Below are 27,746 nucleotides of genomic sequence, written 5' to 3' on the forward strand. Positions count from 1 at the left end.
CCCTCCTCCTCCTCCCTCCTCCTCCTCCCTCCTCCTCCTCCCTCCTCCTCCTCCCTCCTCCTCCTCCCTCCTCCTCCTCCCTCCTCCTCCTCCCTCCTCCTCCTCCCTCCTCCTCCTCCCTCCTCCTCCTCCCTCCTCCTCCTCCCTCCTCCTCCTCCCTCCTCCTCCTCCCTCCTCCTCCTCCCTCCTCCTCCCTCCTCCTCCCTCCTCCTCCCTCCTCCTCCCTCCTCCTCCCTCCTCCTCCCTCCTCCTCCTCCTCCTCCTTCCTCCTCCTCCTCCCTCCTCCTCCCTCCTCCTCCTCCCTCCTCCTCCTCCCTCCTCCTCCTCCTCCTCCCTCCTCCTCCTCCCTCCTCCTCCTCCTCCTCCCTCCTCCTCCCTCCTCCTCCCTCCTCCTCCCTCCTCCTCCCTCCTCCTCCCTCCTCCTCCCTCCTCCTCCCTCCTCCTCCCTCCTCCTCCCTCCTCCTCCCTCCTCCTCCTCCTCCCTCCTCCTCCTCCTCATCATCCTCCTCCTCATCCTCCTCCTCATCCTCCTCATCCTCATCCTCCTCATCCTCCTCATCCTCATCCTCCTCCTCATCCACTGGTTTGTTGAACCCCGCGGGCTCAGACGTGAGGATTGCACGGCCACGATCACACTCCCGCGGCTTGCGCCTTTTTAGTGTCCGGTTCCAGCAGTTGCTTCGAGGAGGTGGAGGAGGAGGAATCTCAAATCCGGGAGGTGTGGTGATGTTTGTGTCTCGAATGGGGGGGAGGGTGTTCTTTCCGGACGTCGGCGTCGTTGAGACGGACGTCGTTAACTCAAACCCCTCTCCCCGTTATCTAAAAGTATGGTCCGAAGTTTTCCTATAATCTCATAGCGAGTGGGCGATTCCATTAGGACTGAATGTGGAGATTTAGGGTGGGGGGGGGGGAACAACAGAAGGGAACCGCGTCCTTGCGTGTTCCTTCGATTCACGATCATCCCCCCCTTGCATTTCATTGCAGTCGATACAAACGCATCACAACGAAGCATCACGGTGACGCGTCACGATGATGCGTCACGGCAACGCGTCAACAACGACACGTCACGCGAGGCGTCATGACAACGGGTCACAACAACACGTCGCAGCAGCGCGTCACAATAATAACGAATATCGCCTATGACGTCAATTCGTTTTGCATTTGAACTTAATAATAAGGTGATAACGTGATCACGTGTAGACTTCGCCCAGTAGTGATTCATTAACTATTTTTTATCAGTCGTACGAATATTGCTCTTCAAGAGACGCTCACGTCACAGGGGCACCTTCATTGCGTTTAGTGCAAAAGCTGCGTGGTCAGCGTCGCGTCGCGTCGCCGTTGGTCCAGAACTCCGGTCCTCGCCGCCCACCACGGTCGGCCCTCTCCGTGTTTACCGAGTGTCCCCCGTCCCCCCCACTACTCGCCTACACGCTACTTACACGCGCCAGATGATTGCTCAACAAAAATAATAAAGTGGACAAATTCGCCTCCTACCCATTTCCGCATGAACAAATAAAGAGTGTCATTTTTTTTTTACGCATCACATCGGCCGCACGGCAGCCTTCTGGGAGTGCATATCATTTATATTATTATTATTATTCCATCGGCATCGGTTTCATGCAAGGAGAACTCTGGGCTGGTTTGTGACATTCAGCGTGTGGCACCAGCAGTCAGGCTCGCTTCCACCAATGCTGATGGAAATGTGTGTAGGAAAGGGACCCCCCCCCCTCTCTCCATTAGATAAGGGGTTGTACGGTAGTCCATTAGTTAACAGTGACATCGGTTAACGGTTTTAGGTTAGCGTTTCGCCTCCCATAGGACCCCCACTGTTTCGACTGAACGTTAACATTTTGGCGAACGGCACGTTTACGTTATACACGCGGGGCGCCACTTTCGGCCAATCCGAGCGCTCGTAAGCAAGGCCGAGCCATGCCCTCAGCCAATCAGGGACGCCCATTTATAGGCGTTCGGACCTCGACTGGCTTTGTTTACATGATTATGTTCTCTGTTCTGGCAGTGGAGACCGGCTCTCTCTTAAATGAACGGTTATTTTGGTTAACAGTAGATTTCGTGGAATGGATTAAAAAACGTGAACCGAGGGACTGCTTCTGGAGTTTGATACTGACCTACAAGGCAGTAGCGGTGGGTCACGAGGAACGGAGTCTGGCAAGTCCAGTCAGAGGTCAAAGGTGTCGGTCAAGAGTCAAGGGTCGAGGTCATCACGGGTAGGCAGTGACGACTCGGCCACACAGTGGCTGCGGCGGTCGGAAGTTGTCCACCATGGGTCGGCTCCTTTCATTCTCCCCGGAGAAGCTGAGCTCGCGGAAGCGCGACAGCTGGTGAGCGGAGAGAGATGCAGAGACAGGTCAGCAACAACAATACACAAACAACAACAGCAGCAACAACAACAACACCGCCATCACGCTCAGCAGCTCACATAACAACAGCGCGAGGCGACCGGACGCTGTGCTAAGCCTGGACATCTTTGAGAAAGAGCTTAACAGCTCATCAGATTCATCCAGTATAAGTAGCTCTAATCCAGCCACACCAGTAACCCACACCCAACCCCAACCACGCTCGTCAACCAGAACTGAGCTCTACCCCCGTAACCACATTATTCAACAGAATCCTAAACCCCTGACACTAACGACGCTGGTCAAATTATTTGGGTCTTTCGGTAACGTCACGTAGATAGGTTCAAATAAAATAACAAAAAACTGCGACGTTTCGATCGCAACACAAGCGGTCGTCATCAGGAAAGGGGGGTTAGCTCTTAAAGGCAAACTGTTGATAAAGGTTTAAAATGGGCGGAGCCCAAATGTAACATTGGCTGCTGACATTTGGGCTACGCCCATTTCAAACCTTTATAAGCAGTTTGCCTTTAGAAGCTAACCCCCTTTTCCTGATGACGACCGCTTGTGTTGCGATCGAAACGTCGTAGTTTTTTGTTTTTTTATTTGAACCTATCTACGTGATTTTACCGAAAGACCCAAAGAATATGAATTCCTGCAGTCACGAAAGCTTTAAATCAAGATTTGACTCTGGTCAATCAAACGGCGTTGCCTCTAACCACACGCAACACACAACACCAACCACGGTGGTTGGCGTTGTGTGTTGCGTCATTGGTCTGCGTGGGCCGTGGTGCTGGTGGCGGCGGAAGTGATGGTGTTGTGGCTCGTGGCGGTGGTTGTGCCATTTGGCGCGGCGTGAGTCGTGGGTGGCGGTGGGAGGGAGCGGTGGCGCAGCGGTGAGCGCGCCCCACTACGAAGCTGGTGACCCGAGTTCGATTCCCGCTCACGGCCACCAAAACCGGTAACGATTATTTGCGCCTATCCTGGGCCTCTCCTAGGTCGACTCAGCCTCAAATGAGTGCCCGGTGAGATGTGTAAAACATGGCCACTGGGGACACAAAGGCGGCCGTGACACAGCACTTGCCCCAACAGTAAGGCTATACGGGGGATCTTTGTCTTTGGTGGTGACTGAAACAGCCCACGGGGCGTGCTGCCCCCACTCCGCCCCCCACCCCAGATGCCCCCCCCCCCCCCACGGCGGATCAGAGGTCGCCTCCAGCGAGCGCTTTAATTAATTGCGCGCCGCTCGCGCGAGTCCGACTCTTACGAAACCCAGGGCCACCCACGCGAGCCTCTCGCAGGGTTTCACAAGAGGGGGAGAGACCGAGAGAGGGGGGGGAGGGGAAGAGACTTTTTGACTTTTAAACAACTTTTATTGCCGCCAACAGCAACAGCACTGGAGGCGATTTCGATATGAAATACACAGTCACCAGCAAACAAATGAAAATAAACGCTATAAATCCACGCGCTGTGGCGCTAATTGCACCGCGCACAACACGAAAGAGGGGGGGTAGAGAGAGGGGGTAGAGAGAGAGGGAAGGGGTAAGAAGGAGCAGAGCGTGAAATATTTTGTAAAATCTTTCATTTAAACAGCGGGGGGCACATAAAGCAAAGCATTGAAAAAAACTAAATGATGAACGAAGCAAAGTGCCGACTACACCGAGCATCTTCTCGTTTCCTCTGATCGTAAAAAAGAGAGAGAGAGAGGGACAGTGAGAGGGAGGGAGAGAGGAGGAGGGCGAAAGTAAGATGGGGGGGGGCAGCAGAGAGACAGAGAAAGAGGTTGGCTACTTACGGTGCGAAAGAAGTTCAACATACATAGAGAGGGAGAGACAGAGAGAGGAGAGAAACAGAGGGAGATACACAGATCCTGCAACGAAGAAGGGCTATCACCTGAAACGTCGCCAATATAGATTGACCTAGCCAGAGAGACCTAGACAGAGAAACATAGACAGAGAGAGAGACCGAGAGAGCTGATGAAAGTCAGCAGAGAGCTCCCGTGCCGCGTCTCCCACTGTCGCATAGCGCGCGGGGGTCGGCACGGACCCTGGTGCAAGGAGTTAATTCGCCCCCCCCCCCCACATCGACCCCTTCCTCTTCATGTGCCGGCGCTTGGGGCACTCCCCAGCCAGTGGGACCGTAGCAGAGCCACGCGATGCCCACGCCACGGATTGGAACACGACCCCTGGTGCCGAGCAAGCGAGCTGGGCGGCCCAAGGACGTCCACGACCGCCGAATTGATCGTTGCCGGTTCAATCCCCCCCCCCCTACACCCCCAGCAGCTTGCAGGGTGAACCCACGCGGCTCCCCCACGACGACCGCGGCGTTTCCATCGCCGTGGCGGCGGTGCGGTGCTGTGGTGGTGCGGCGCTACGAACCCGGCGGTCGCCGAGCTCGGCTGCCGCTCGCGCCCAAGGCCAGCGGCGATTGTCTCAAATCTGGTCCCGGGCCTCCCCCCCTGGTGCTACATGTCAAACAAACATTGCCACTCGGGAGACAAAGGCGGCCGGGCGTGGTGCTGGCCACATCACTGACCCCCCCCCCCACCCCACCACCGTGCGCCGTGCTGGCCTTCTTAGGTGCTCGCTAACAGCAGTTGCCCCAACAGTCTGTTGAGGCTATACGGGGGATCTTTGTCTTTGCCATTGGTGCTTGCATCGCTGGGGCTCCCCGCAAGAAGGCCGGGCCCCACTGGCACGCTTCCCGGCGGCGGTGGTGGGAACGCGGGCCGGAATCATCGCGAATATTATCACTAATTATTATTATACCGACCGCACTCAAGCAATAAATCGTCCATTAAACTCACCCCTCGCGGTACGAACATCATTACCGGCGATTAAATCAAACGCTGAAGAAAGTGCAGACGTCCCCATTAGCGGTGGATTGATGGTAATCGGACGCGACGTCCCCCCAAGGGCATGGGGCAAGGTGGAGGAGATCCGCTCGCTCGCCGGCAAGCCCACGCGATGGACTTTTGTGGGGGTTTTTTTTTCGCAGCCGGCCTCGTCGTGACCGCCGAACGACATCGCGTGGGCAAAGCACGGACGTGAGGACAGGCGCGAGTGGCACGCACGTGACGACAAAAACAGCAGCTCGACAAATGTCGTCAACAACGTCGCCTTCTTTTCTTGCGCACGATGGTGGTAGTTACGACGGTGGTGACGGCGGTGGTGGTGGGTGGCGGTGGCGATAGTGGTGGCGGCAGTGAAGGTGGTGGCGGTGGTGGCGGTGGCGGTGGTGGCGGTGGTGGTGGCGGTGGTGGCGGTGGCGGTGGTGGCTGGTGGCGGCGGTGGTGGTGGTTGTGACGGCGGTGGTGGTGGCGGCGGCGGCGGGGGCAGGGGCTAAGCGTCAATGTTCCGATGAGAACGGTTGGCTACGTACGGTGCGAAAGAATTTCAACATACATGCAATGTCGAGGTCTGCTATAAAATACTTTATTATTTACACTATATATTTTTATTTTATTTTAACCAAGTAAGGCCCACTGAGCCAAAGACCTCTTTTTTTCAGAAGCCACCTGGTCACAAATGATAGCTCGACGAATTAGTGGCTTATCATCACGTGGACATTTATAGCAGCCAAAAACTCTGAACACGTGACGTCGATTGCAAAAACCGGAGGACCCGGAGAAAAATCCACGTGACCACGGGGAGAGAGAGAGACACCGCAAAGTCCAAATATACAGCAGCAGGCGTCAGGGTCGGGATCGGGCCCACGAGCTGCTTCGCACCAGGCGAGGGAGGTAACATCTCCGAGCCACCGCGTTGCTGGCCATGACGAGAGGGCTTCAGCAGTTACGTCTACGGGACATTTGTTGACACTGGCAAAAAGGTCCCATAGACTATAACTGCCCAACCCGAGCTATGAATGCTTCGACACTTGCATTGCCTCTGTCCTGTTGACTTTTTTGCATTCTCTGGTCTGACACTGGTGAGACGAGGGCATAGAGACGTCTGTGTCTGGTCTAGGCCAATCAGTTTCAAAGACATTGAATGCATCATCAGAGCATGTTTGTTTTTTCTTTAAGTTTTGCCAGAAGTACAGTGTGTGGTTAATTCAGACTTGATTCCTTGCAAAAGGTGTTTGAACATCTTGACACCTGCTGTTTTATTGACATCAAGCGCAAAGCTTATTCTTATTTCAGCAGTTACTGTTCGTGTCGTTTCGCTGTTCCTCCTCCTCTGTTCAAGGAGCGCAGACCGCAGTTGAGTTACCGTGCGGCCCATAGGTTGTTTGGTTTGCATAGCCGCAGTCGCACTAATGTGGCTTGTCTTTAATGTATCTTTGTGCGTCTATAGTTGTCTATGAGTCGCTACGTATCGCTATGTGTCTCTATGAGTCTCTAAGTATCTATACAGGTCACTGTGTATCTCTACGAGTCCCTGTGTATCTCTACGAGTTTGCTCTATGGTCCCATAGTTCCGGTTGCATGGCCACAATTGCACGACTGTGGCTTGCGTCGTTAAATCCTCCACGTTCTGAACGAGATGCGGCGCAGCATCGGCCTGCTGTTTGACGTTCCCGTGCGGCTGATGGTGACACCGGTTGCCTCCGACGAGGTGGAATCCCAACCGCCGTCTCAAACGTAAAAAAAGTGTACAATAGGCGACGTTTCGGGCAACAGCCCTTCAGCGCAACGCGCGGAAGAGGCCAGAGAGGTCGAGTGAATTCTACTTCTCTGGCCCCCCTCTCTATGGGACTTTAAGAAGGGGGCCACTGCCCAACACGTCACCTATTAAATACAGGGTGCTTCAAAAACATGTTAACACTTCGGAGAATTTGCAACGACGCCACAAGAAATGTGCCTCCGGGCTCTGGAGACCGCCCAGAGAAGATTCCAGCCGTATGTTGACGATGATGGCGAACAAGTGGAGACTGACTTTTTGAAGCTATTAACATGACATTTGTTATCATGTTACGGTGTATTATCCGTTCTTTTTGCATTAAAAACGATAGTTCCATATAAGCGTTAAACATTTTTTTAAGCACTCAGTATTTCTTCCTTTTAAGGCCCACCGTGCTGTTGACGAGTGCTTTGAGGAGTTGTTATTGTTAGTGGCACTCGTGCACCCACTGCCAACGCAGCAGCAGCAGCAGTTGGACGTCTGACAACTTGGGTGAAGCTCAGTCCGGACCAAAAAAAAATCTGAACATTTTCTGGTTGGCCAGGAACCCGAGGCTCACGGCAGCGTCCTTTAGCTGTCATTGGGATGGCACCCCGACTCGTAAACACGACTAAAGAGTCTCGGCTTGGTGTTGGACAATTCACTGTCGTTTCTGACCCCGCTTAGAACAAGTAGTAACCGATATGCGAGTTCCACTCACGGACAATCAAAAAACACCACCGGTGTGCTGTACTAGTGACGAATTGGCTACGTTCTGTTTACGTGACAGCCCTTACTAGTTGGCTGTGTCGGGTGGTGGCGGGTTTAACGACACATTTATATATACGCGATCCAACCCAAAAAAAAATATCTGTTATGGACACCATTCCTCTGCGACGGAGATTGTGCTGCCGTCCTGAATGCCCCCTTTGTAACACCGTCACGTCGCCACTCTGGCAATGCCCTGTCCTGTGGACGTGGGTCACCCACGGCGGTGTGGGCTCGGATTGGGTTTCTCCAGGGCATTCGGAACGCATCGACGCGACTCGCTCCACCGAACGACCTCTCCTTGTCGCTAGGATCCAATCTCCCAGACGTAACTGGACCTGACAATGACCCGGCTTCCAACCCCCCCTACCCCATACCCCCACCGTGCCGCACGGTTCAAAATCGCCGCGCTACATTTCACGAAGGAACTCTCCCAGCGATGGCCTCGGCACCGTCGATCGACAAATCGCGGCCAGCGCTCCTCACGGCGAGCGTTGGCAGGTCACGTCGTGCATTTTCAGGCGGACCGATGGCCGACGGGCGAGAGACCGGGGAACAATTGGCCGCCAAAGGACAGAATGCGCCCCAGAGGATGACCACCGCGGAGATGCAACCCACGCCATCGTAGCGTGCTGCCGTTTCGCCGCTCTGCCGCCAATCTCCCGGGGCGAGCCACCAGGGAACGGCTCCTCCTCGACGCTCACGGGAAGGGAGTTCGGAACATTTCTGCGGTGCTCCGCCAAGCCTCGCCGATGCCTCCACAGCGCCGGGTTACAGACCACGGCCATGTGCAGCTTCGCCACCACCACAGACAAAGATCCCCCGTATAGCCTCAGTATATTGTCGGGTCAAGTGGGATTAAGGAACACCTATGAGACAAGGCCGGCATGGCACTCGAGGGGGTGGGTGGCCAGCACCACGCCTGGCCGCCTTTCTCTCCCCAGTGGCGATGCTTACTATACACCCCACCAGGTACTCATTTGAGGCTGAGTCGACCAGGGGGAGGCCCAGGACCGGTTCAAATATTCGCCGCTGTTATTGGTCGTCAGCGGGAATTGTACTCGGGTCGACTGGGTTCGTACCGCAGTGCGCTAACCACTGCGCCACTGCTCCCCGCCACCACCACAGCGGCGTGGTGGTCATGAGCCACATGAGACTCTCAAACCACCGAGAATGTTGTTTTATTATTATTATTGTTGTTATTATTATTATTCCAAAAGAGCAGCGCGGTCTCTGTAAGAAAGAAAATCAATTTAGGGGCGACTCAATTAGGCCGCACAGTGCCGCACGGGCCGTTGATTGGTCGCCCAATTAGGCGCGGAGACCGCTGGCGAGCGTCGGGCAAGCAACAGCCGCCAGCGGTGGCAGCGGCCACGCCGGGCCAAGAGCGGATTTCCTGCATGGCTAGTCCCAGGGGTCAACTCGACCCATCATCTTCAAGGGGTCGATAAAATGAGTATCGGTTTGTGGCAAGGCACACTCGTTGCGCTCGGGTTATACTTGGCCCCGCTAGTCATTATCACCACCAACACCACCACCACTATCATCGCTCACCACAATCACTCACCACCATCACCACCCACCACCACAATCAACAATCACTCACTACCATCATCACCCACCACCACCATCATCACTCAGACATCACTCACCACGTGCCAATCTGCGATTCATCACTCACCACGACTCTCTAAGCACCACACGCCTTACTCACCACCTAGCACACACCACGGATCCCTCACCACCTCGCCACTCACCACCAGCCACCATCCACACAGCTGCATCTGCACCACCACCACCCTCCATCAATCACTCACTATTCACCCCGCCCCTCCCTCCACCCCCTTCTGCACCCCCCCCGCCCCCCTCCTTGCCAGCATCACATCTCGCTGTCCCTCTGGGGAGGTTTAGTCATGGTTCGGGGTTACAGGGCATCATCCACCTGCCAGAAAATCATCTGGGGGAGCGCCAGGGAGACAGGGGATCACGATGATGCTGCTGCTGCTGCTGATGATGATAATGATGACCATGCTCCTGATCAGTATACTGCTGATGACACTGCTGCTGATAACTGATGATAATGCTGCAGCTACTGATGACACTGCTGCTGCTAACTGATGATAATGAATTAGGGTACTGCTGCTACTGATGACACTGCTGCAGCTACTGATGATAATGAATTAGGGTACTGCTGCTACTGATGACACTGCTGCTGCTACTGATGATAATGAATTAGGGTACTTCTGCTACTGATGATAATGCTGCTGCTGCTGCTGCTGATGATGATAATGAATGAGAGTACTGCTACTGCTACTGATGCTACTGTTACTGATGATGCTGCTGATAATGTTGCCACTACTGATGATGATTAACGCGTAGGCTTTCGCGACCAAATTCATCCATAATACAGGTTTTTGTGGGTTAGATCGCGTAAATATAAATGTGTCGTTAAACCCACCACCACCCGACACAGCCAACTAGTAAGGTTTGTCACATAAACAGAACGTGCCAATTCGTTACTAGTACAGCACATCGGTACCAACACACCTCCTGTTGTTTCAACAGAAGATGTGCATCGGATTAATTGCACGTGTGGCAAATGTTGTGTTGGGCAGACAGGACGAATGATCAGCACGAGACTAAAAAAACACCAAATAAATATTAAATACTCACAAATACAACTGTCAGCAGTAGCAGAACACGCGTGCCAACAAGGACACTCAATTGATTTTGATAATGTTGAAGTTCTGTGCAAAACTAGCTACTACTGGCCAAGACTAATTAGAGAATCCATCGAAATTGAAAGAAGTTAAAATAATTTTAACCGTTCGGATAGCTACAAACTTAGTGCTGCTTGGAAGCGAATCATCAAGTAATACATTGTTGAAATGCATGCCTATACGTCAAACTACAGGAGGTACAATAACAATGTGCATACATATTGTTATTGGGGGATGGGGGGGTGGGGGGGTGGGGGGGGTGGGGGGGCTCTCACCTGCTCGCGGCTCACGTGTATGGGCTGCTGCAGCATGAGCCAGGAGACGCTCTCGTAGAGCGGCGGCGTCGTGAGGGAGCCCGCGTAGCTCCACAGCGACAGCGACGGCGGCAGCAGCAGCGACGGGTTCACGCCGCGCACGTCCACGGCGGAGCCCTGCGGTGGTGATGATGGTGGTGGTGATGATGGTGGTGGTGATGATGATGGTGGTGGTGGTGATGATGGTGGTGGTGATGATGGTGGTGGTGATGGTAGTGGTGGTGATGATGGTGGTGGTGGTGATGGTGGTGGTGGTGGTGATGGTGGTGGTGATGATGGTCGTGGTGATGATGATGGTGGTGGTGATGATGGTGGTGGTGATGATGGTGGTGGTGGTGGTGATGATGATGATGGTGGTGGTGATGATGGTGGTGGTGATGATGATGGTGGTGGTGGTGATGATGGTGGTGGTGATGATGGTGGTGGTGATGGTGGTGGTGGTGATGATGGTGGTGATGATGGTGGTGGTGGTGGTGATGGTGGTGGTGATGATGGTCGTGGTGATGATGATGGTGGTGGTGATGATGGTGGTGGTGGTGATGATGATGGTGGTGGTGATGATGGTCGTGGTGATGATGATGGTGGTGGTGATGATGGTGGTGGTGATGATGGTGGTGGTGGTGGTGGTGATGATGATGGTGGTGATGATGATGATGGTGGTGGTGATGATGGTGGTGATGGTGGTGGTGGTGGTGGGGAGGTTGATGGTCGTGATGGTGGTGGTGGTGATGATGAGATTGATGGTGGTGATGGTGATGGTGGTGATGGTGGTGGTGGTGATGATGGTGGTGGTGATGATGGTGGTGGTGATGATGATGGTGGTGGTGATGATGGTGGTGGTGATGATGGTGGTGGTGATGGTGGTGGTGGTGATGATGGTGGTGGTGATGATGATGGTGGTGGTGATGATGATGGTGGTGGTGATGATGGTCGTGGTGATGATGATGGTGGTGGTGATGATGGTGGTGGTGGTGATGATGGTGGTGGTGGTGGTGATGGTGGTGGTGGTGGTGGTGATGGTGGTGGTGATGATGATGGTGGTGATGATGATGATGATGGTGGTGGTGATGATGGTGGTGATGGTGGTAGTGGTGGTGGGGAGGTTGATGGTCGTGATGGTGGTGGTGGTGATGATGAGATTGATGGTGGTGATGGTGATGGTGGTGATGGTGGTGGTGGTGGTGGTGATGGTGATGGTGGTGGTGATGGTGGTGGTGATGGTGGTAATGGTGGTGATGGTGGTGGTGATGAGATTGATGGTGGTGATGGTGGTGGTGATGAGGTTGATGGTGGTGATGGTGGTGATGGTGATGGTGGTGATGAGATTGATGATTATGATGATGGTGGTGGTGGTGGTGAGGATGATAACATTCATTACGATGATTATGATGATGGTTAAGTCGATGATGATTATGACGTTGATGTTGACAATGATCATAGCGATGATGTCGAGGTTGATGATGGTAATGTTGATGATATTGGTGATTACAGTGATGATGGTGAAAAAGAAGATGATGATGATGACAATTGTCAACTACATTCAGCTAAGGGTGCATGTGTGTAGCACTGGCTAGAGGTGAGTCAGGTGGATGTGCGTTGAACTTCTTTCGCACCGCACGTAGCCAGCCGTGATAATCGGACGTGCAGGGGAAGGACAACAACCTAAACACAATATGCACTAATACAGAGATGAGTTCTATATCTAGATGATGATGATGATTGAAAAGCGCACGTCCCCAGAGGCTGTCTAATATTCGAAGGCAGAGGCGTTCCAGACGGCCGCAGAAGCGCATCTGAAAGCTCCGCGCGATGATGCGTGTGTGTGCGTGTGCGCGTGTGTGTGCGTGTGTGTGTGCGCGTGTGTGTGCGTGTGTGCGCGTGTGTGTGCGTGTGTGCGTGTGTGTGTGCGTGTGTGTGCTTGCGTGTGTGTGCGTGTGTGTTTGCGTGTGTGTGCGCGTGTGTGTGCGTATGTGTGTGCGCGTGTGTGTGCGCGTACGTGTGTGCGTGTGTGCGCGTGTGTGTGTTTGTGTGTGCGTGTGTGTGTTTGTGTGCGCGTGTGCGTGTGTGTTTGCGCGTGTGTGTGCGCGTGTGTGTTTGTGCGCGTGTGTGTGCGCGTGTGTGTTTGTGCGCGTGTGTGTGCGTTATGTGTTTGCGTGTGTGTGCGTTATGTGTTTGCGTGTGTGTGTGCGCGTGTGTGTGCGCGTGTGTGTGTGTGTGCGCGTGTGTGTTTGTGCGCGTGTGTGTGCGTGTGTGCGTGTGTGCGTGTGCGCGTGTGTGTGTTTGTGTGTGTTTGTGCGCGTGTGTGTGTGTGCGTGTGCGCGTGCTATGTCCCGTGGGGAGTGGTGGCGTAGCGGTTAGCAAGGCTGTGCCACGAACCCGGCGAGTTCCATTTCCGCTCGCGACCATCGGCTGGCGAATATCAGAACCGATCCTGGGCGGCCTTCTCAAGGCCGACTCGGCCTTCAATGAGCACTCGGTGGCGGTGTGTAAAAATAAGAGCGCTGGGGAGACAAAGGCGGCCGGGCGTGGCGCTGACCACCCCACTTCTCCACCGTGTGCCGTGCCGTAGCCGGCCTTCGTACGCCGCTGTTACTCGTGAACAGCACTTGACCCCAAGACCCTGTTGAAGGCCGTGCGGGGGGGATCTTTGTCCTGCAGGTGCACGTGACGAGGTCTCACCTTGGCGGTGATTCTCGGCAGGAGATCGGTGATCTTCTTCAACTCCTTGTTCTCCTCGCCCACCTGGTCACACCACAACACCGACAAGTGTGAACAACCACTCACGCGGCAACATCCTCATCGCGGACGGCCCACGCTCTCTCCACTGCTGGATTGAGGCATACGCCCAGCTGTCGCCATCCATCTCTCACAGCCTCGCAGAATCAGAAACTTGAACGAGAATCTGTAGTTATTACGGAGAAATCCGATGAGCTATGAAGCTCTTCTCCCCCCCCCCCCCCCCCCCGCGACCTGTCCAGAAGAGAGAAGCACGGCAGAAGTGAGCTGCGCAGTGGGGGGAGGGCAGCAGCCTCTCATCTCACAGTAACTTCGTCATCAGCTGGGGGGCTGCTACAAGCGCTCACACGTGGGAGGACCCCCCAACATTTGATCTGGACTCGCACGGTCGCACCCAGAGGCTATTCGAGATACGCGCGACTCCTCCTGCCTGACGACATCGCCGTTGCGCTCACGGTCTCGAACATTTAGCGCTGTTGGGGAGGTGGGGGGAGGGTGCTCCATCTTCGTAAAAATGTTGAGAAAAAAAATCTCATGGTGATTGTCACGGGGGGGGGGGGGGGGGGTGAGGGGGGGGCAAGGCACCCCCTGCCCCCACGCTCGTTACGCTCCTGGAGCCGCGTGCGGTGGCTGTTGGAGGGCTGCCGCCTCGTGGCCGTCCCTGATTAAGGAGCCACCGCCGTGTAGCAGTCGCCACCACGGCGCGTTGAGCATCTTGAAGTGTTGAGTCTCGCTGTTGGAATTCAAAGACAACGCCTCTACTTGTTGTTTGGGTTGCCGACCCCTGTGCTACTGGATACGGAGTTGGGGGAGGGGGGCTTTTGGGGGGGGTTGGGGAGGAGGAGGGGGGGGGCGCACGCCGAGGTCACGTGATTGACGGGAAGCTCGTGTAGCCTCTGCGCGTCTCGCATCACTGGGGGGGGGGGGGGGGGGGGCACGCGGTGGGGGCCGCACCTCCAAGAAGACGCCGACCACCGCCAGGCCATCGGGGGCCACAGCAGCCTCCTCGAAGCTCGCGTAGCGGTCGGCACTCCAGTGGACCAGGTGCAGCTGCAGGTGAGTGGGGCAGGGTGGGTGGGGCAGGGTGGGTGGGGCAGGGTGAGTGGGCAGGGTGAGGGGGGCGGGGTGTGTGGGGCAGGGTGGGTGGGGCAGGGTGAGTGGGGAAGGGTGTGTGTTATGGGTGTTTGCAGGTGTGTGTGTGTGTAGGTATGGTTGCGTGTGTGTGCGACACAAAGAGAGAACAATTATTGATCTCTTGGGTGTTAGAGACGACACAGGCAACAACAGAAGGGCACAGGAGGGAGCAGCTCAGCCAAGCACCACTCCCGACCACCTTTGTCTTCCCGTACAAATGTATACACCGCGAATCAGGGACTCTGTTCAGGCCGAGTTGTGTGTATCTATGTGTGTGGTCGACTCAGCCTGACATGGTGCGATGTTTACACATCAACACTGGGGAGACAAAGGCGGCCGGGCATGATGCTGGCCGCCCATCCCCTCGTGTGCTGTCCGGGCCCTTCATATGCGCTACTCGCTAACAGCACTTGCCCCTAACAGAAGGCTACACGGGGGATCTTTGCCTTTGTTTGTTTGTGGGGGCCAGCAAGAGTTGCGATGGAAATTTTAATCATCTCATTGATCCTCGGAAAAAAAAAAGATGAAGACGATTTAAAAAAATAAAACGATCAGCATCTCTGATGAAGACAATGGTCTAAATCCCCGAGTGATTCGCGTGAACTCGTTAGGACGAGGCTGATGGAAAAGAGACTTAATGAGGCCCACGGGTTGTGTGTTGGTAAAGGGGGGGGGGGAGAGGTCCAGGGAGGGTGGGTAGCACTTTTCCAAGGTGTACCCAAATACCAAGGTGTACCCAAATACCAAGGTGTACCCAAATACCAAGGTATACCCAAATACAAGGTGTACCCAAATACCAAGGTGTACCCAAATACCAAGGTGTACCCAAATACAAGGTGTACCCAAATACCAAGGTGTACCCAAATACAAGGTGTACCCAAATACAAGGTGTATCAAGGTGTATCCAGGGTGCTACGGTGTTTGTGTTACCCACAAACCGTCACGACCACGTGCATTCATCGTAATGAAAAATGTGGGTAGGGGGGGAAATATATCCGGCTTCTATTCGCGATTGTGCTGCTGTCAGTGTCCGGAAATCTCGGCGCATCAATGCGACTTCTGTTCGGGGAACGGTCCGCGGAAGCGGATTCCACAGAGCCGCCCCTTGAGTGCCCTTCAATGTGACCTCTGGTGGCTCCCACACAGGGACAGAATGACAGCGCATTCCAGCTCGCTCTGCCACCGGGAGCCACGGTGATCATTGCACGGCGAGTCAAAGCGATGTCTGTCTTTGTTGTCAGAGCTGGAACGGTGTTTTTTGTTTGGCCAGATCAAGCAGAGAACTAAGATTAGACCGCGGCAGCGGCGGCTGCGGCGGTGGTGGTGGTAGTAGTGGTGGTGGTGTTGTTGTTGGTGCGCTTGAAGCCACTCGAGCACTGACACTTAATCCAAACCCACGGTTGCTGAGCGCCAGGGCCCAGAGAGATTAAAAACAAAACGCTAAGCGGCCAGCAACGCACCGCACAGGCAGTGGCTGTAACGCGGATTCGAACCGCAGGGGCTCAGGTGGTGCTGACGTCTGAGCCACACTCCGCTGGCCACGTCAGTGCGGGCGTGCCGTGTGAACTAAACTAAAACAAAACTCATTTTCTATTTTACCAGCTAAGAAGGCCCCACTGAGCTAGACAGCACAGCTCTTATCAGAAGCGACCTGGTTATCACAAATAATAGGTCAACGAAAAGGCGGCTTATCGCGTGACAATTTATAGCAGCCAAATACTCCAAACGCGTGAGGTCGATTTTAAATGCGTAGGGGATCCACAGAGACACAAACACAAAAAATAAAAATATACAGCAGGCGTCAGCGTTGGGATCGAACCCACGACCTGCTGTATACCAGGAAAGGTTGTTAACATCTCCCAGCCACCGTGGCGCCGAGCCTGAGACCGGCACGAGCGCGGCGAGTGTCTGAGTGCACTGGGGGCGCGAATGCGCTCGGGTGAATGAAACATTTAGGAGGCAAATGAGCTGCAATTATTAAGTGTCATCGGTAGGTAATGATGATCGTGGTGATATTAACAATGTCAGCTTGTAAGGCTGCGCCCTCACCGCCACCGCCGCTGCACAGCGTTTGCTCGCTCTCGTACGGAGGGGGAGAGAGAGAGGGGAGGGGACGACGATTCGGAGGTACCAGGAGGAGGAACCACATTTCGCCACGGTGGCGAGATGTTAACTACCTCGCCTGGTATACAGGAGGTCGCGGGTTCGATCGAGACTCTGACGCCTGCTGCTGTATATTTGAAGTCCGCGTGTCTCTCTCTCTCTCCCCCCGTGGTCGCGTGGACTTTTTTCCGGGTCCTCCGGTTTTTCCCTCTGCATTTAGGATCAACGTCATGCATTTCGAGAATGTGGCTTCTATACAATTCCACGTGATGATAAGCCGCTTCGTTGAGCAAACATTTGTGCCCGGGTCACTCCTGAAAAAGAGCTATGTAGCTCCGTGGGCATTACCTGGTCAAATAAAACGTACATTTTTGTTTCATAGTTTATAGTGGGAAGGCAGCAGCGAGGCGGTAAGCCAACACCAATGATTGCCCAAGTTCTGCGGTCCTCTATATATGAAGGTGTTATCGGCCAATTAATGAGCGTTTTTTTATGTGGGAGGAAAACCAGAGCACCTGGAGCAAGGTGGGCAACACTCCTGCCATGCAGATGGACCAGGTGGAGTCCACCTTTTGCTTTGCTGCCATCTCCTGGCGAGCCAGGGTACGGAACCTCCTCGACGCCCACGGGAAGGGAGTTTCTTCACCGTGTGTGTGTTGATCCAGCAACCCTCGCTGTCTCCACAGTGCTGGGTTACAGGCCACATACATAGCCACCGCCAAGGACATGTGCGTTCGAACACTTGGGTGCAGCGTGTGGATGTGCATGTCTATTTGGCGTGCTTTGACAATGGGGTGCACTGTGTAAATGTGCATCTCGAGCTTTTGCAGATAATCACTTGGGTGCACTCTAGGACAAAGTACTCTAGGACCTATTGATTTTTGGGTACACCGTGTAAATGTGCATCTAAAACTTTTGCACATCGCTACTTGGGGTGCACTTTGAGAAAGTGCCGGGGGGGTGGGGGGGGTGGAGTCTGGTACCTCTGCGGGATACGTCTTCCCCTTCACCGTGTGCTCCGAGCCGACATGGTCGTGCGAGCCCCAGTGCATGTGCAGCTGGCGGAGTCGGTAAGGTCCATGGAGGGCCCCCCCTTCTATGACTGTTGAATAGTGAGAGGGGACACACACACACAAAGACAGCGACAAAGATCCCACGTATATCATTAACAGAGTGTTGGGGCAAGTGCTGTTAGCGAGTAGCACCTATGAAGGCCGGCACGGCACACGAGAAGGTGGGTGTGCCAACACCACGCCCGACCGCCTTTGTCTCCCCAGTGACGATGTTTTTACACACCGTACCAGGTAATAATTCGAGGCTAAGTCGACCTAGGGGTGACCGAGGACCCGTTCAGATAATCGTCACTGATGTTGGGACCATTGAGTGGGAATCGAACTCGGGTCGCCAGGTTCGTAGCACAACGCACTGATCGCTACACTACCGGCGGCGCGAGCGAGCAACTGCAGGGCTGCACCTTCTTTTCCGCTTACCGCTGCGGTGGCTCGGAGATTTAACTCCCTCACCTGGTAAGGCAGGAGGTCGTAAGTTCGATCCCGACCCTGACGCCTGCTGTATATTTGGAGTGTGCGTGTCTCTCTCTCTCTCCCCATGGTGAGATGTTAACTCCCTCGCCTGGTATGCAGGAGGTCGTGGGTTCGATCCCGACTCTGACGCCTGCTGTATATTTGGAGTTTGCGTGTCTCTCTTTCTTCCCGTGGTCACGTGGATTTATTTCTCCGGATCCTCCGGTTTTTCCCTCCACATTTAGAACCGTGCATTGCGATTATTGAGATTATTTTGCTGCAATAAATCTACACGTGATGAGCCACCACTTAATTGGGCCATTATTTGTGGCCAGGTCGCTTCTGAAAAATCTGTTTATACCTCAGTGGGCTTTACCTGCTAAGATAAAAAAAATTCGCTCAGTTGTATTTGTATATTTCAAGTTATTTGTTTACCTTTTCTGCACTTTGCACTCCTATCGTGTTTCTGTATTGTTTGTTGAATCGTTTTGACCCCGTGTCCCTGCTGGACATCTGTTAAAAAAAGAGCTTCATAGCTCATCGGATTCCTCCTCCCGCAGTATCAACCATCCTGAAAAACCCAAAAAATATTCTGATTCCGCGTCATGCGCCGCCAGTGGCCGCGACAGAGCGGAAGAGACTCCTTCATCCACGGGGGAAGCGGCAATCCTCCCTCGTCTCTTTTTTTGTTTTTTCACCACCAATAATATTCCCCGAGATCCGACTTGGCCGAGAAGCGGGGGGGGGGGAGTTGGCGTGGTCCTCCCGTCCCCTACTCGGCTGCAGTGTCCCTGGGACACCGCGACAACGCAGCTCACTCGCCTGCGTCGCCCCCCCCCGCCCCCCTCCACGCTGCCCCCACTCCCCCCGCCACTCAAGTGAGCCCCCCCCGCCGCTCCCAACCAAGTGATGAATAAAAATCGACCCTTCGGCTCTGTAGCGGCCACTCGTGGCTGGCGTATGACACGGAATGGTTATTTATTTATCCTGCCTGGAGAAATGCGATGAGCTAGGAAACTCTGTTTGTTTGTCTCTGCACAGATCTCCAGTGGGGCCACTGGGGACGGGAAGTCACAACAACAAACAAGCAAACAGACGACACGAACAACGCGGCAGGGATGCACAGACGTTGTCTGGGTGGACAAACGCCATGCGGCTACCGATCTGTGCGAGACGCATTCAGCCGCTTCGACCCGCACCCACCGGCGTGGTGAAGTATGGTAAACAACAACAACAACAAATATCCGTGAGCGGCTAAGGCCATTCTGGCTGCTGCGATGTGGCCAGGAGCGATGCACTTTGGAGCGGTGGATTTTGCGTTCGCGGTTGGAGTTTCTCCGGAAACGCGACGTGTGTTTGTAGACGTCGGTTAAGTGGAATCGTTGCGTGGCCCTCCCGTCGGAAATATCTGAACCACAGTGGATTTGCTCCGAGCCGGATGAGAGAGGTGAGAGAGGAGAGGCAGGATAGAGAGAGAGATTGCATTTCACTTCCAACATCCGAGGAGTTTACATTTCACGCCCTGCTCCGTGCTCTCCAGAGTTACTGACCATATTTGTTTTGTAAAAGCCACCACCACTAAAGACAAAGATCCCCCGTATAGCCTTAACAGACTGCTGTGGCAAGTGCTGTTGGCGAGTAGCATCTACGAAGGCCGCCACCGCACTTGAAGGGGTGGGTGGCCAGAAGCACGCCAGACCGTCTGTGTCTCCCCAGTGGCGATGTTCACACGTTGCACTAGGCACTCGTTTTAAGGCTGAGTCGACCTAAGGGAGGCACAGGACCGGTTCAAATATTCGCCACTCAAATTGGCCGTGAGTGGGAATCGAACTCGCGACCACCATACCCCACCACACCCCACCACCACCACACCCCACCACCACCACACCCCACCACCACCACACCCCACCACCACCACACCCCACCACCACCACACCCCACCACCACCACACCCCACCACCACCACACCCCACCACCACCACACCCCACCACCACCACCACCACACCCCACCACCACCACCACACCCCACCACCACCACCACCACCACCATACCACGCCACCACACCACCACCACCACACCCCACCACCACCACCATACCACCCCACCACACCCCACCACCACACCCCACCACCACCACACCCCACCACCACCACCCCCAACCACCACACAAAGGCGGCCGGGCGTGGTGGCAACCACCCAGCCTCTCGCGTGCCGTGCAAGCCTTAATAGGTGCAAACCTTAATAGGTGCAAACCTTAATAGGGGATGGGGGGGGGGGTATTAATCTTTGTATGTCTGCATGTGTTTATGTGACAACCCCCCTCTTTGGGGATGATTTCCCGCTCGTGACGTCAATGTTCCCCAAGGGGGTCGTTAGCGACCTCGTGTGCCCCCTCCTGCACCTCCGTGGAGACCCCTGGTATCCCGCCCTGTGTCACCTTGATAGCTCCCCCTTCGCTAACCCCTTGGGGGTGTGGGGGGGGCTGTCAGATGTCAGTTGGGGGCGTCTTTGCCGTAGGTCCCTGCATCACGGGTTGGTGCACAGTCGACAATTAAGGCATTAATTGGCCGTCGGTAATTAGGTCAGTAAAGTCATAGGAACGTGGAATTGCCGGCAGAGGTTCGGGAACCGCTCTTAAGCGACGCTGCTGCTGAAGATCGTGATGATCATCAGCTCCGACACTGCCGCTGACAACGACACTGCCGCTGACAACGACACTGCCGCTGATAACGACACTGCCGCTGATAACGATAGTGCTTCTGTGTATGCTGCTGCTGCTACGAAGCTTTCTTGTGACTCTGACGCTGCTGCTGATGACCACGCTTAATGCTACCACCGAAACCGCCGCAGCAGTACAGCCACGCCTCGTGACCCTTCTGCTGCTACTGCTGATGGTGATCACGCTGCTGATGATGACACTGCTGATAATGCTGATGCTGCTTATGATGATGAGACTGATGTTTATGATGACGATGATGACCGTGATGAGAGATGATGATGATGCTGATGATGATGCTGCTGTCGACGACGATGACGGTGATGAGACGGATGTTGCGGCTGCCACCGTACCGCAGGCGCCCTTGACGCTGGAGTCGTGGAAGGAGAGCATGAAGGAGGAGCCGGTGTTGGACAGCTGGCGGGACGCCCTCGAGCTGTAGCGCAGGCGCAGGGGCTCGACGGAGGGGTCGCGCTCCACCGAGTCCGGGTCGATGTCGATGGGCGACTGCCGGGGCCCCTTCGCCACGGGGTACTCGCGGGCCCAGCACGAGGGTCCTGGGGACAGCGCGGAGGGGCCAGGCAACGTGTGAGGCTCGCATTGTGCAACGTCAGGCACGGCAACACCACCCCCCCCCGATGCAGGTCTCTCCCTTTAACGTCGTTCCGCAAAAACGTCGCCGCTTCGTGGTTGACACCGTCACGGGATTTGCGTCCCCCCCCCCCACGTTCTCGCGTCGCTTACGGCAATCGGCCGCACCTTTCTCGTCATCCGTCGCCTCTCGGCACTTGGCAGAGGTCGCAAACGGGTTTTGATTCCTTAACCGTACCCGTACCCGGCCGCACCAGGGTCGCAAACGGGTACCGGTACCCGTACCCGGCCGGGTACGGGTGGCCGGGTATCGGGTAGGGTACGGGTATCGGGTACCCGGTTGCGACCTCTGGCACTTGTCCCCCCACCACCGCCCTACCCCGGACACGAAGCCCTCGGCGTGGCGCGTGAACTGAACTCTAGCCTGTCAAGGCACGCCTAGCCGCTGTGTTGCTCTTCTGCAGACAAGCGGCCCGGCTACCACAAATGACGGCTCGACGAAGTGGGTTTATCTCGCGGAAACAGCAGCAGCGGCCATGCACCGTTACACGTGTGATGTCGATGGAAAGACTGGAGGATCCGGAGGAAAAATCCACGCGACCACGGGGAGAGAGAGAGAGACCACGAACTCCAAATATACAGCAGGTGTTGGGATCGAACCCACGGCCTCCTGCGTACTCTAGAGTACAATACAGTGTTCATGTACAGTATTTTGGTGATTCTATAGTGTACTGTCTTGTACCCTGTATAATTTGTGTACAAGTTTACTGCTGTACACGAGTGTTGAGTGCAGTGCTCTTAGTAAATTAACGTAACGTTACGGGTACGTCCAGGATGAAGATGCGCGCATTAACGCAGCGCGTCGCCGTTCAGGTTTTTCTGTCGCGGGGAGAAAACTAAAAATCGCTTCGATTGACGTCGCTCCGATGTTCCTCGTCGCGCCTTTCCTTCAGGAACGCTATCCCCGACGAAAACCGGGGGGGGGGGGGTATTACCACATAACAATTAATATATTTATTTATTTGTATATATATAGACGGTTCTGTGTTTGGCGCAATTCTGCAAGTTGCGGATCGGGTTGCCGCTGCAGGATCTGTCGCGAGCGCAGAGCGTCGCACGGACGAGCGGGAAGGCAGCCGGAAGCACGCGCTAGCAGACGAGTTGTCCGAGCTCTGCGGTCCTGCCACGGCAGTGTTTGGTCAGCTCCGTACGTCGCCGCTTCCATCGGGGTCCCTGCCGCAGCGGCGTCACGGTGCAGCGCGCCCTGCGATATCCTCGCAGCGGCAGAAGGCGGCTTTTGGCTCGGCCATCGAACAAAGACGGCGGTCGACGGCGTCGCGAGAGGCGCTTCCAGATTGCGCTCCTGCGGCCGTCTGGAACGCTCTTGCTTCCCTTCCCATATTAGGAAGCCACTGGAGCTGTGCACTTTTAAATCATCTGGATTGACAACTCATTTCTGCAGGGTCATCATGTGTTAGTTTGTCGTCCTTCCCCTCGCACCTCCGATTAGCGCGGCTGGCTCCGTGTGGTGCGAAACGAGTTCAACGTTCGTACACACTGGACTTGGAATCCAGAGGGCGCCCGTTCGAGTCTATCTCCCGGCGCGGCATTTTCTTGAATCCCCCCCACTAACCCCGCCCCCCACGTCGCCTCCATCCACCCGGCAGCAGTATGAACGGGATTGCCACGGGCAGTCGATCGGCAGGTCGCAGCGTGGTGGGGAAAAACGTGGGCACTCCCGCCCGCTTCTAAGACGCCTGCCCAGCGTGGAAGAGTAGGCCAAGACACCCGAGATACCCTCTTATGAGCGCGGCAAACTTCCCTCACCAGCGCGGAGAGCGGCGACGTTAACTTTGGCGATAAATTATCATTTGACCGCAACCTGCCGGAAGGCCACGTGGGCTGCCCCGGGCAGCCCTCCTTCATGACCGCAGCGACAGCGGCGCGGATGAAGTCGTCAACGTGACGACGACACGTGCTCTCTCTCTCTCTCTCTCCCTAATCCGCGTGCGCTCTACGTCTGTCAACTTGATCCGAGCGCAAACGCCCAACGGTGATGATTATACTAATAATAAACAACAACACGACACCGCACGGACTAACATCCCCGTGTCGTCTTAACAGGTTGTCGGGGCAGGCGCGCACAGGCACAAAGCAAGCACGTGGCTATTTTAAGCCACTGTGTGGTTATTATCTATTTATCGAGATATACAAAAAGGAAATGTGTGAATGTGTGTCTGTTCGAAATGTTTAGCATACTTCCCGACACGCAACAAACTTGAAATTTGGCATGTGGGTAGCTTCCAGACTGGACACAATGCAGAACGTATGAAAATAGACTTTTGTATCTTGGGGGAGGCGCAATAATGAATATATTTTTTGCACGGCAAGTGAGCGGTGACGTCACATCTGTGATGTCACCCGCATGCGGCAGCGTCACGCAGTGTGCCTGCTGACGTCACGCATCCCCCCCCACCCTCCGCGTAGGCCGTGTGTTAATCCAAGACAAGAATCCAAGTCCCGGGCAAAGCCGGGTCGTCAAGCTAGTTTTCAGGATGAAGATCCACCCTCCCCTCGCCCATAGCCTTAACAGATTTTTGTTTTCGGGGCAAAACGCCGTTAGCGAGCGCCCACGAGAGATGCCGGCACGGCGCACGAGGGGGCGGGTGGCCAAACGATGTCTGCGACACCATCGCTGCCCCAGGTAGGGTCCTCGTATTTAAGGCCGAGTCGACCCAGGGGGAGGCCCAGGGCCGGTTCAGATAAATCGTCGCTTGGCGTCGGTGGCTGTCAGCCCTGGGGCGGTGGTCGAACTCGGGTCGCCGGGGTCCGGAGCGCGGCGCGCTAACCACTGCACCGCCGATGGCGCGTGCGGTTGGGGTAAGATGCGGGTGCTCAACATTCGAGCCACAACACACGAGCATAATAACAACAACAACAACTCGTGGACGAGGTGTAGCGACCTCGCGCTGTGAGGGAAGAGACACAATTGTGAGCCCGTCGGTGGCTGTGAGGGTGTGATGTTTGAAGGAGGCGGTTGGGGGTGGCAGGGTGGAGAGGCGAGATAGGAGCTGAATGGATGGATATTCATTTGCACATCACGCCTCGTGTGAACGGGTGCTAGAAGTGTAACATTGCATCTTGCACACACACGCGCGCGCGACACACACACACACACACGTGACAGACACACACTCGTCTACCTGCACGACACACGTACACTGACGCACATAATTGACACGCCAACAAATAAATACAAAGATCGCCCGTATAGCCTTCAACAGACTGACGGGGCAAGTGCTGCTCGCGAGCACCTATGGAAACTGGCACGGTACACGAGGAGGTGGGGTGGCCAGCACCACTCTCGGCCGCCTTTGTCTCCCTCGTGTTGATATTTACAGAACGCGACAAGCACTCGTTTATCGTTGAGTCAACAACGGCGTTGGCTGCCCGGAGCTTCGCTCGTTGCTGGCGGACGACCGCCTCCGACTGCCCAGCAGCGTCCTTCACGAGCCTCCTCCACAGGGGCCCATATTGACACCCATGGTACCACTCAGCTCCACATTCTCCCGGGCCGCATCAGCCCATCTCCTCTCTCGTCCGTGGCGTGTCAATTAAGTCTCGTCCATGTGACCAAACATGCCCAGCGACCGCATGCCCGGGCACGCGGTCGCAGGGCATGTGGGCGGCATGACCCAGCCACCGTGTTTGCACCTGCCGGAGGAGCTCGCTGTTGGGGCAGATTTCGCAAGGATCTGTGTGAGCTCACGCAACATCCAGTCCGGTTAAACCCAGGATGGATCGTAGGCAGGTCAGGCGGAACGTTTCAAGCCGGGCGTAGGGAGTTCCTGCAAAAGGGGGCCCACGTTTCGCAAGCGTAGAGAAGGGAGGGGCATAACTGTGGTCGAAAAGACCCTGAGCGGCATTATCCTTCTGTATACAAAGATACATAACAGACTGTTGGGGCAATAGATGTTTGCGAGCACCTATTAGGGACGACACGACACACGAGGAGTTGGGGGTGTGCCAGCACCGCACCGAACCGCCTTTATCTCTCCAATGCTGGTGTTTACACACCCCATCAGGTGCCAATTTAAGGCTGAGTCGACCTAGGGGATGCCTAGGATCAATTCAGATATTCGTCACCGATGTATGACTGTGAGCGGCAATCGAACGCGGGTCGTTGGCTCGTGCAGTCCGCTAACCATTGCACCACCGCTCCTCACCACAACGACAAAGATCCCCCGTGTAGCCTTAACAGACTGTTGGGGCAAGTGCTGTTAGCGAGTAGCACCTATGAAGACCGGCACGTCACACTAGCCGGTGGGTGGCCAGCACCACGCCCGGCCGCCTTTGTCTCCCCAGTGACCGGTTCAGATAATCGTCACTGGTGTTGGCCGTGAGCGGGAATCGAACTCGGGTCGACAGGTTCGTAGCGAAGTGCGCTAACCCCTACGCCACCGCTCATACAGACACACACGCGCACCACCAACACTTATATATATAACACATCTCACCAAGGATGTAAATGAATACGGTGTTAATTTGAGAGCGTAAAGCTGCATCGTGGGAGACTGGCTCCGCTCACTGGGAGGCGCAGCGGTGTTCGTGTTGGCACAAGCATCGGTGCAATGGGCTCCACCTCCGGAGCTCTTCATCGAGACCCCAACGCAGCAGATTCAACGGACAAATATCTCAGAGCCCTGCCAATGCCACCGCTGGACTGAAGCCCCCCCCTCCCCTTGCTCCCCTGGCGCGGAGTGTGCGCGCGGGTCAAGGGGGGCCAGCCAGGGCCGGCCGAGTTGTATCGCTCGCCACCGATGATGGCCGTGGCCCCCGGGGGTGGAACTCCGGTCGCTGGGTTCGGGGGACCCGTTTGCGCTAACCACGGCGCCACCGATCAACCACCGTCATGTAGACATTTAAACTATCGCGTGATGATGATGCTGTTGCTGCAGCTGCTGCGTTGGCAGTGGTGCACCACAAATAACAACAACAATCAACAACAACAACTCAACGCACTCGTCAGTAGCAGTGTGGCCTTAAAATGGGGAACAAATATATCATGGGCGACGTTTCGGGCAATGCCCCTTCGTCATCATCGAACGTGAAGGGTCATCGTGTTGGAAAGGCCATCATGTGCTTTGGAAAAGGGCCATTGCCCGAAACGTTAAAATGTTTCTTTTGGGGTAATTTCGAAGTGATAATGTACGCGTGTTGAACTTCTTTCGCACCGTACGTAGCCTACCGTGCTAATCGGAGGTGCTGGGGAAGGACTACAAACTAACACACACTCATCAAGAAATGAGTTTTTCAATCTAGATGATGATTTCATGAAAGTGCATAGCTCCTGCGGCTTCCTGACATCGGAAGGCAGAGGCGTTCCAGACGGCCGCGGAAGCGCATTAGAAAGCGCCGCGCGACGATGCGGTGGCCACCGTCTTTGTTCGACGGCCAGCAGCCAAAAAGCCGTCGCCGTTGTTGCTGCTGCTGCTGTTGCTGCTGTTGCTGTTGCGAGGATGACGAGCGGAGATGGCGTGATTGTGGTTTATACCCCTTGATGAGCTCAGCCAAGGTACCAGTCATTGCGGTTTGCCTGGTGCGGCCGTTTGTGGCCCACGAAGGTCACGATCCTCCCCGCTCTGGTTTGAGCCTCACAACTCACTGTAGCGCCATTGGGGGTGGAGGGGGTGAGGAGGGGGGGGGGTCAGTGGCCTAGAGGGGTCAAGGTTGGGGCCGGGGGCGGGGGGGTGGTGCCCGCGTTGTTTTCCGGAACATCACGGACCCGACAATGCCATCGCATCTAAATAAGGCGACCACAGATCAATCAATCGGCCCCTCTCGTTTGTCGAGGGTTTCTAATTGAAGATGAGATGGTGGGGGCCCCGCGGGGAGGGGGGGGGTGTGGCATGAAGACAAGTAGCTGTGGATCGTGGGAGGTGGAGATTTAATGCCATGCAGCGAACGGAGGGGAAAGGGGGGGGTCCGAAACGAGATACATTCGGGGGGGGGGGGGGTACAGCACGTGACTTTCCTGCCTCACTGAGCACATTTTAGGGGTGAAATTACGACAAAGACGAAGTGTCGCCCCGTATAGCCTGCACAGAATGTCGGGGCAAGTGCTGTTAGCGAGCGAACGAGCGCCTATGAAGGCCGGGACTGTGGCACACGAGGGGGTGGTGGG

General features: G+C 55.3%; 1 protein-coding gene across 1 annotated transcript in view; it reads right to left on the reverse strand.

The window, feature by feature from the left end:
- Positions 1–533: 533 nt before the first annotated feature.
- LOC144727741 (carbonic anhydrase 7-like) overlaps positions 534–27,746 on the reverse strand; it is a 33,120-nt gene continuing 5,907 nt past the window's right edge. Inside the window, exons 2-7 of the mRNA XM_078606799.1 lie at positions 21,325–21,528; positions 17,714–17,832; positions 14,448–14,543; positions 13,437–13,499; positions 10,719–10,874; positions 534–2,336 (exon numbers count right to left, since the gene is read on the reverse strand). Of these exons, the coding sequence (XP_078462925.1) occupies positions 2,220–2,336; positions 10,719–10,874; positions 13,437–13,499; positions 14,448–14,543; positions 17,714–17,832; positions 21,325–21,528 (755 nt within the window). The 3' untranslated portion in view covers positions 534–2,219. The remainder of the gene's footprint in view (positions 2,337–10,718; positions 10,875–13,436; positions 13,500–14,447; positions 14,544–17,713; positions 17,833–21,324; positions 21,529–27,746) is intronic.

The sequence above is a fragment of the Lampetra planeri genome, chromosome 26, assembly GCF_965212315.1.
Source record: "Lampetra planeri chromosome 26, kcLamPlan1.2.h2, whole genome shotgun sequence".
Taxonomy (NCBI): domain Eukaryota; kingdom Metazoa; phylum Chordata; class Hyperoartia; order Petromyzontiformes; family Petromyzontidae; genus Lampetra; species Lampetra planeri.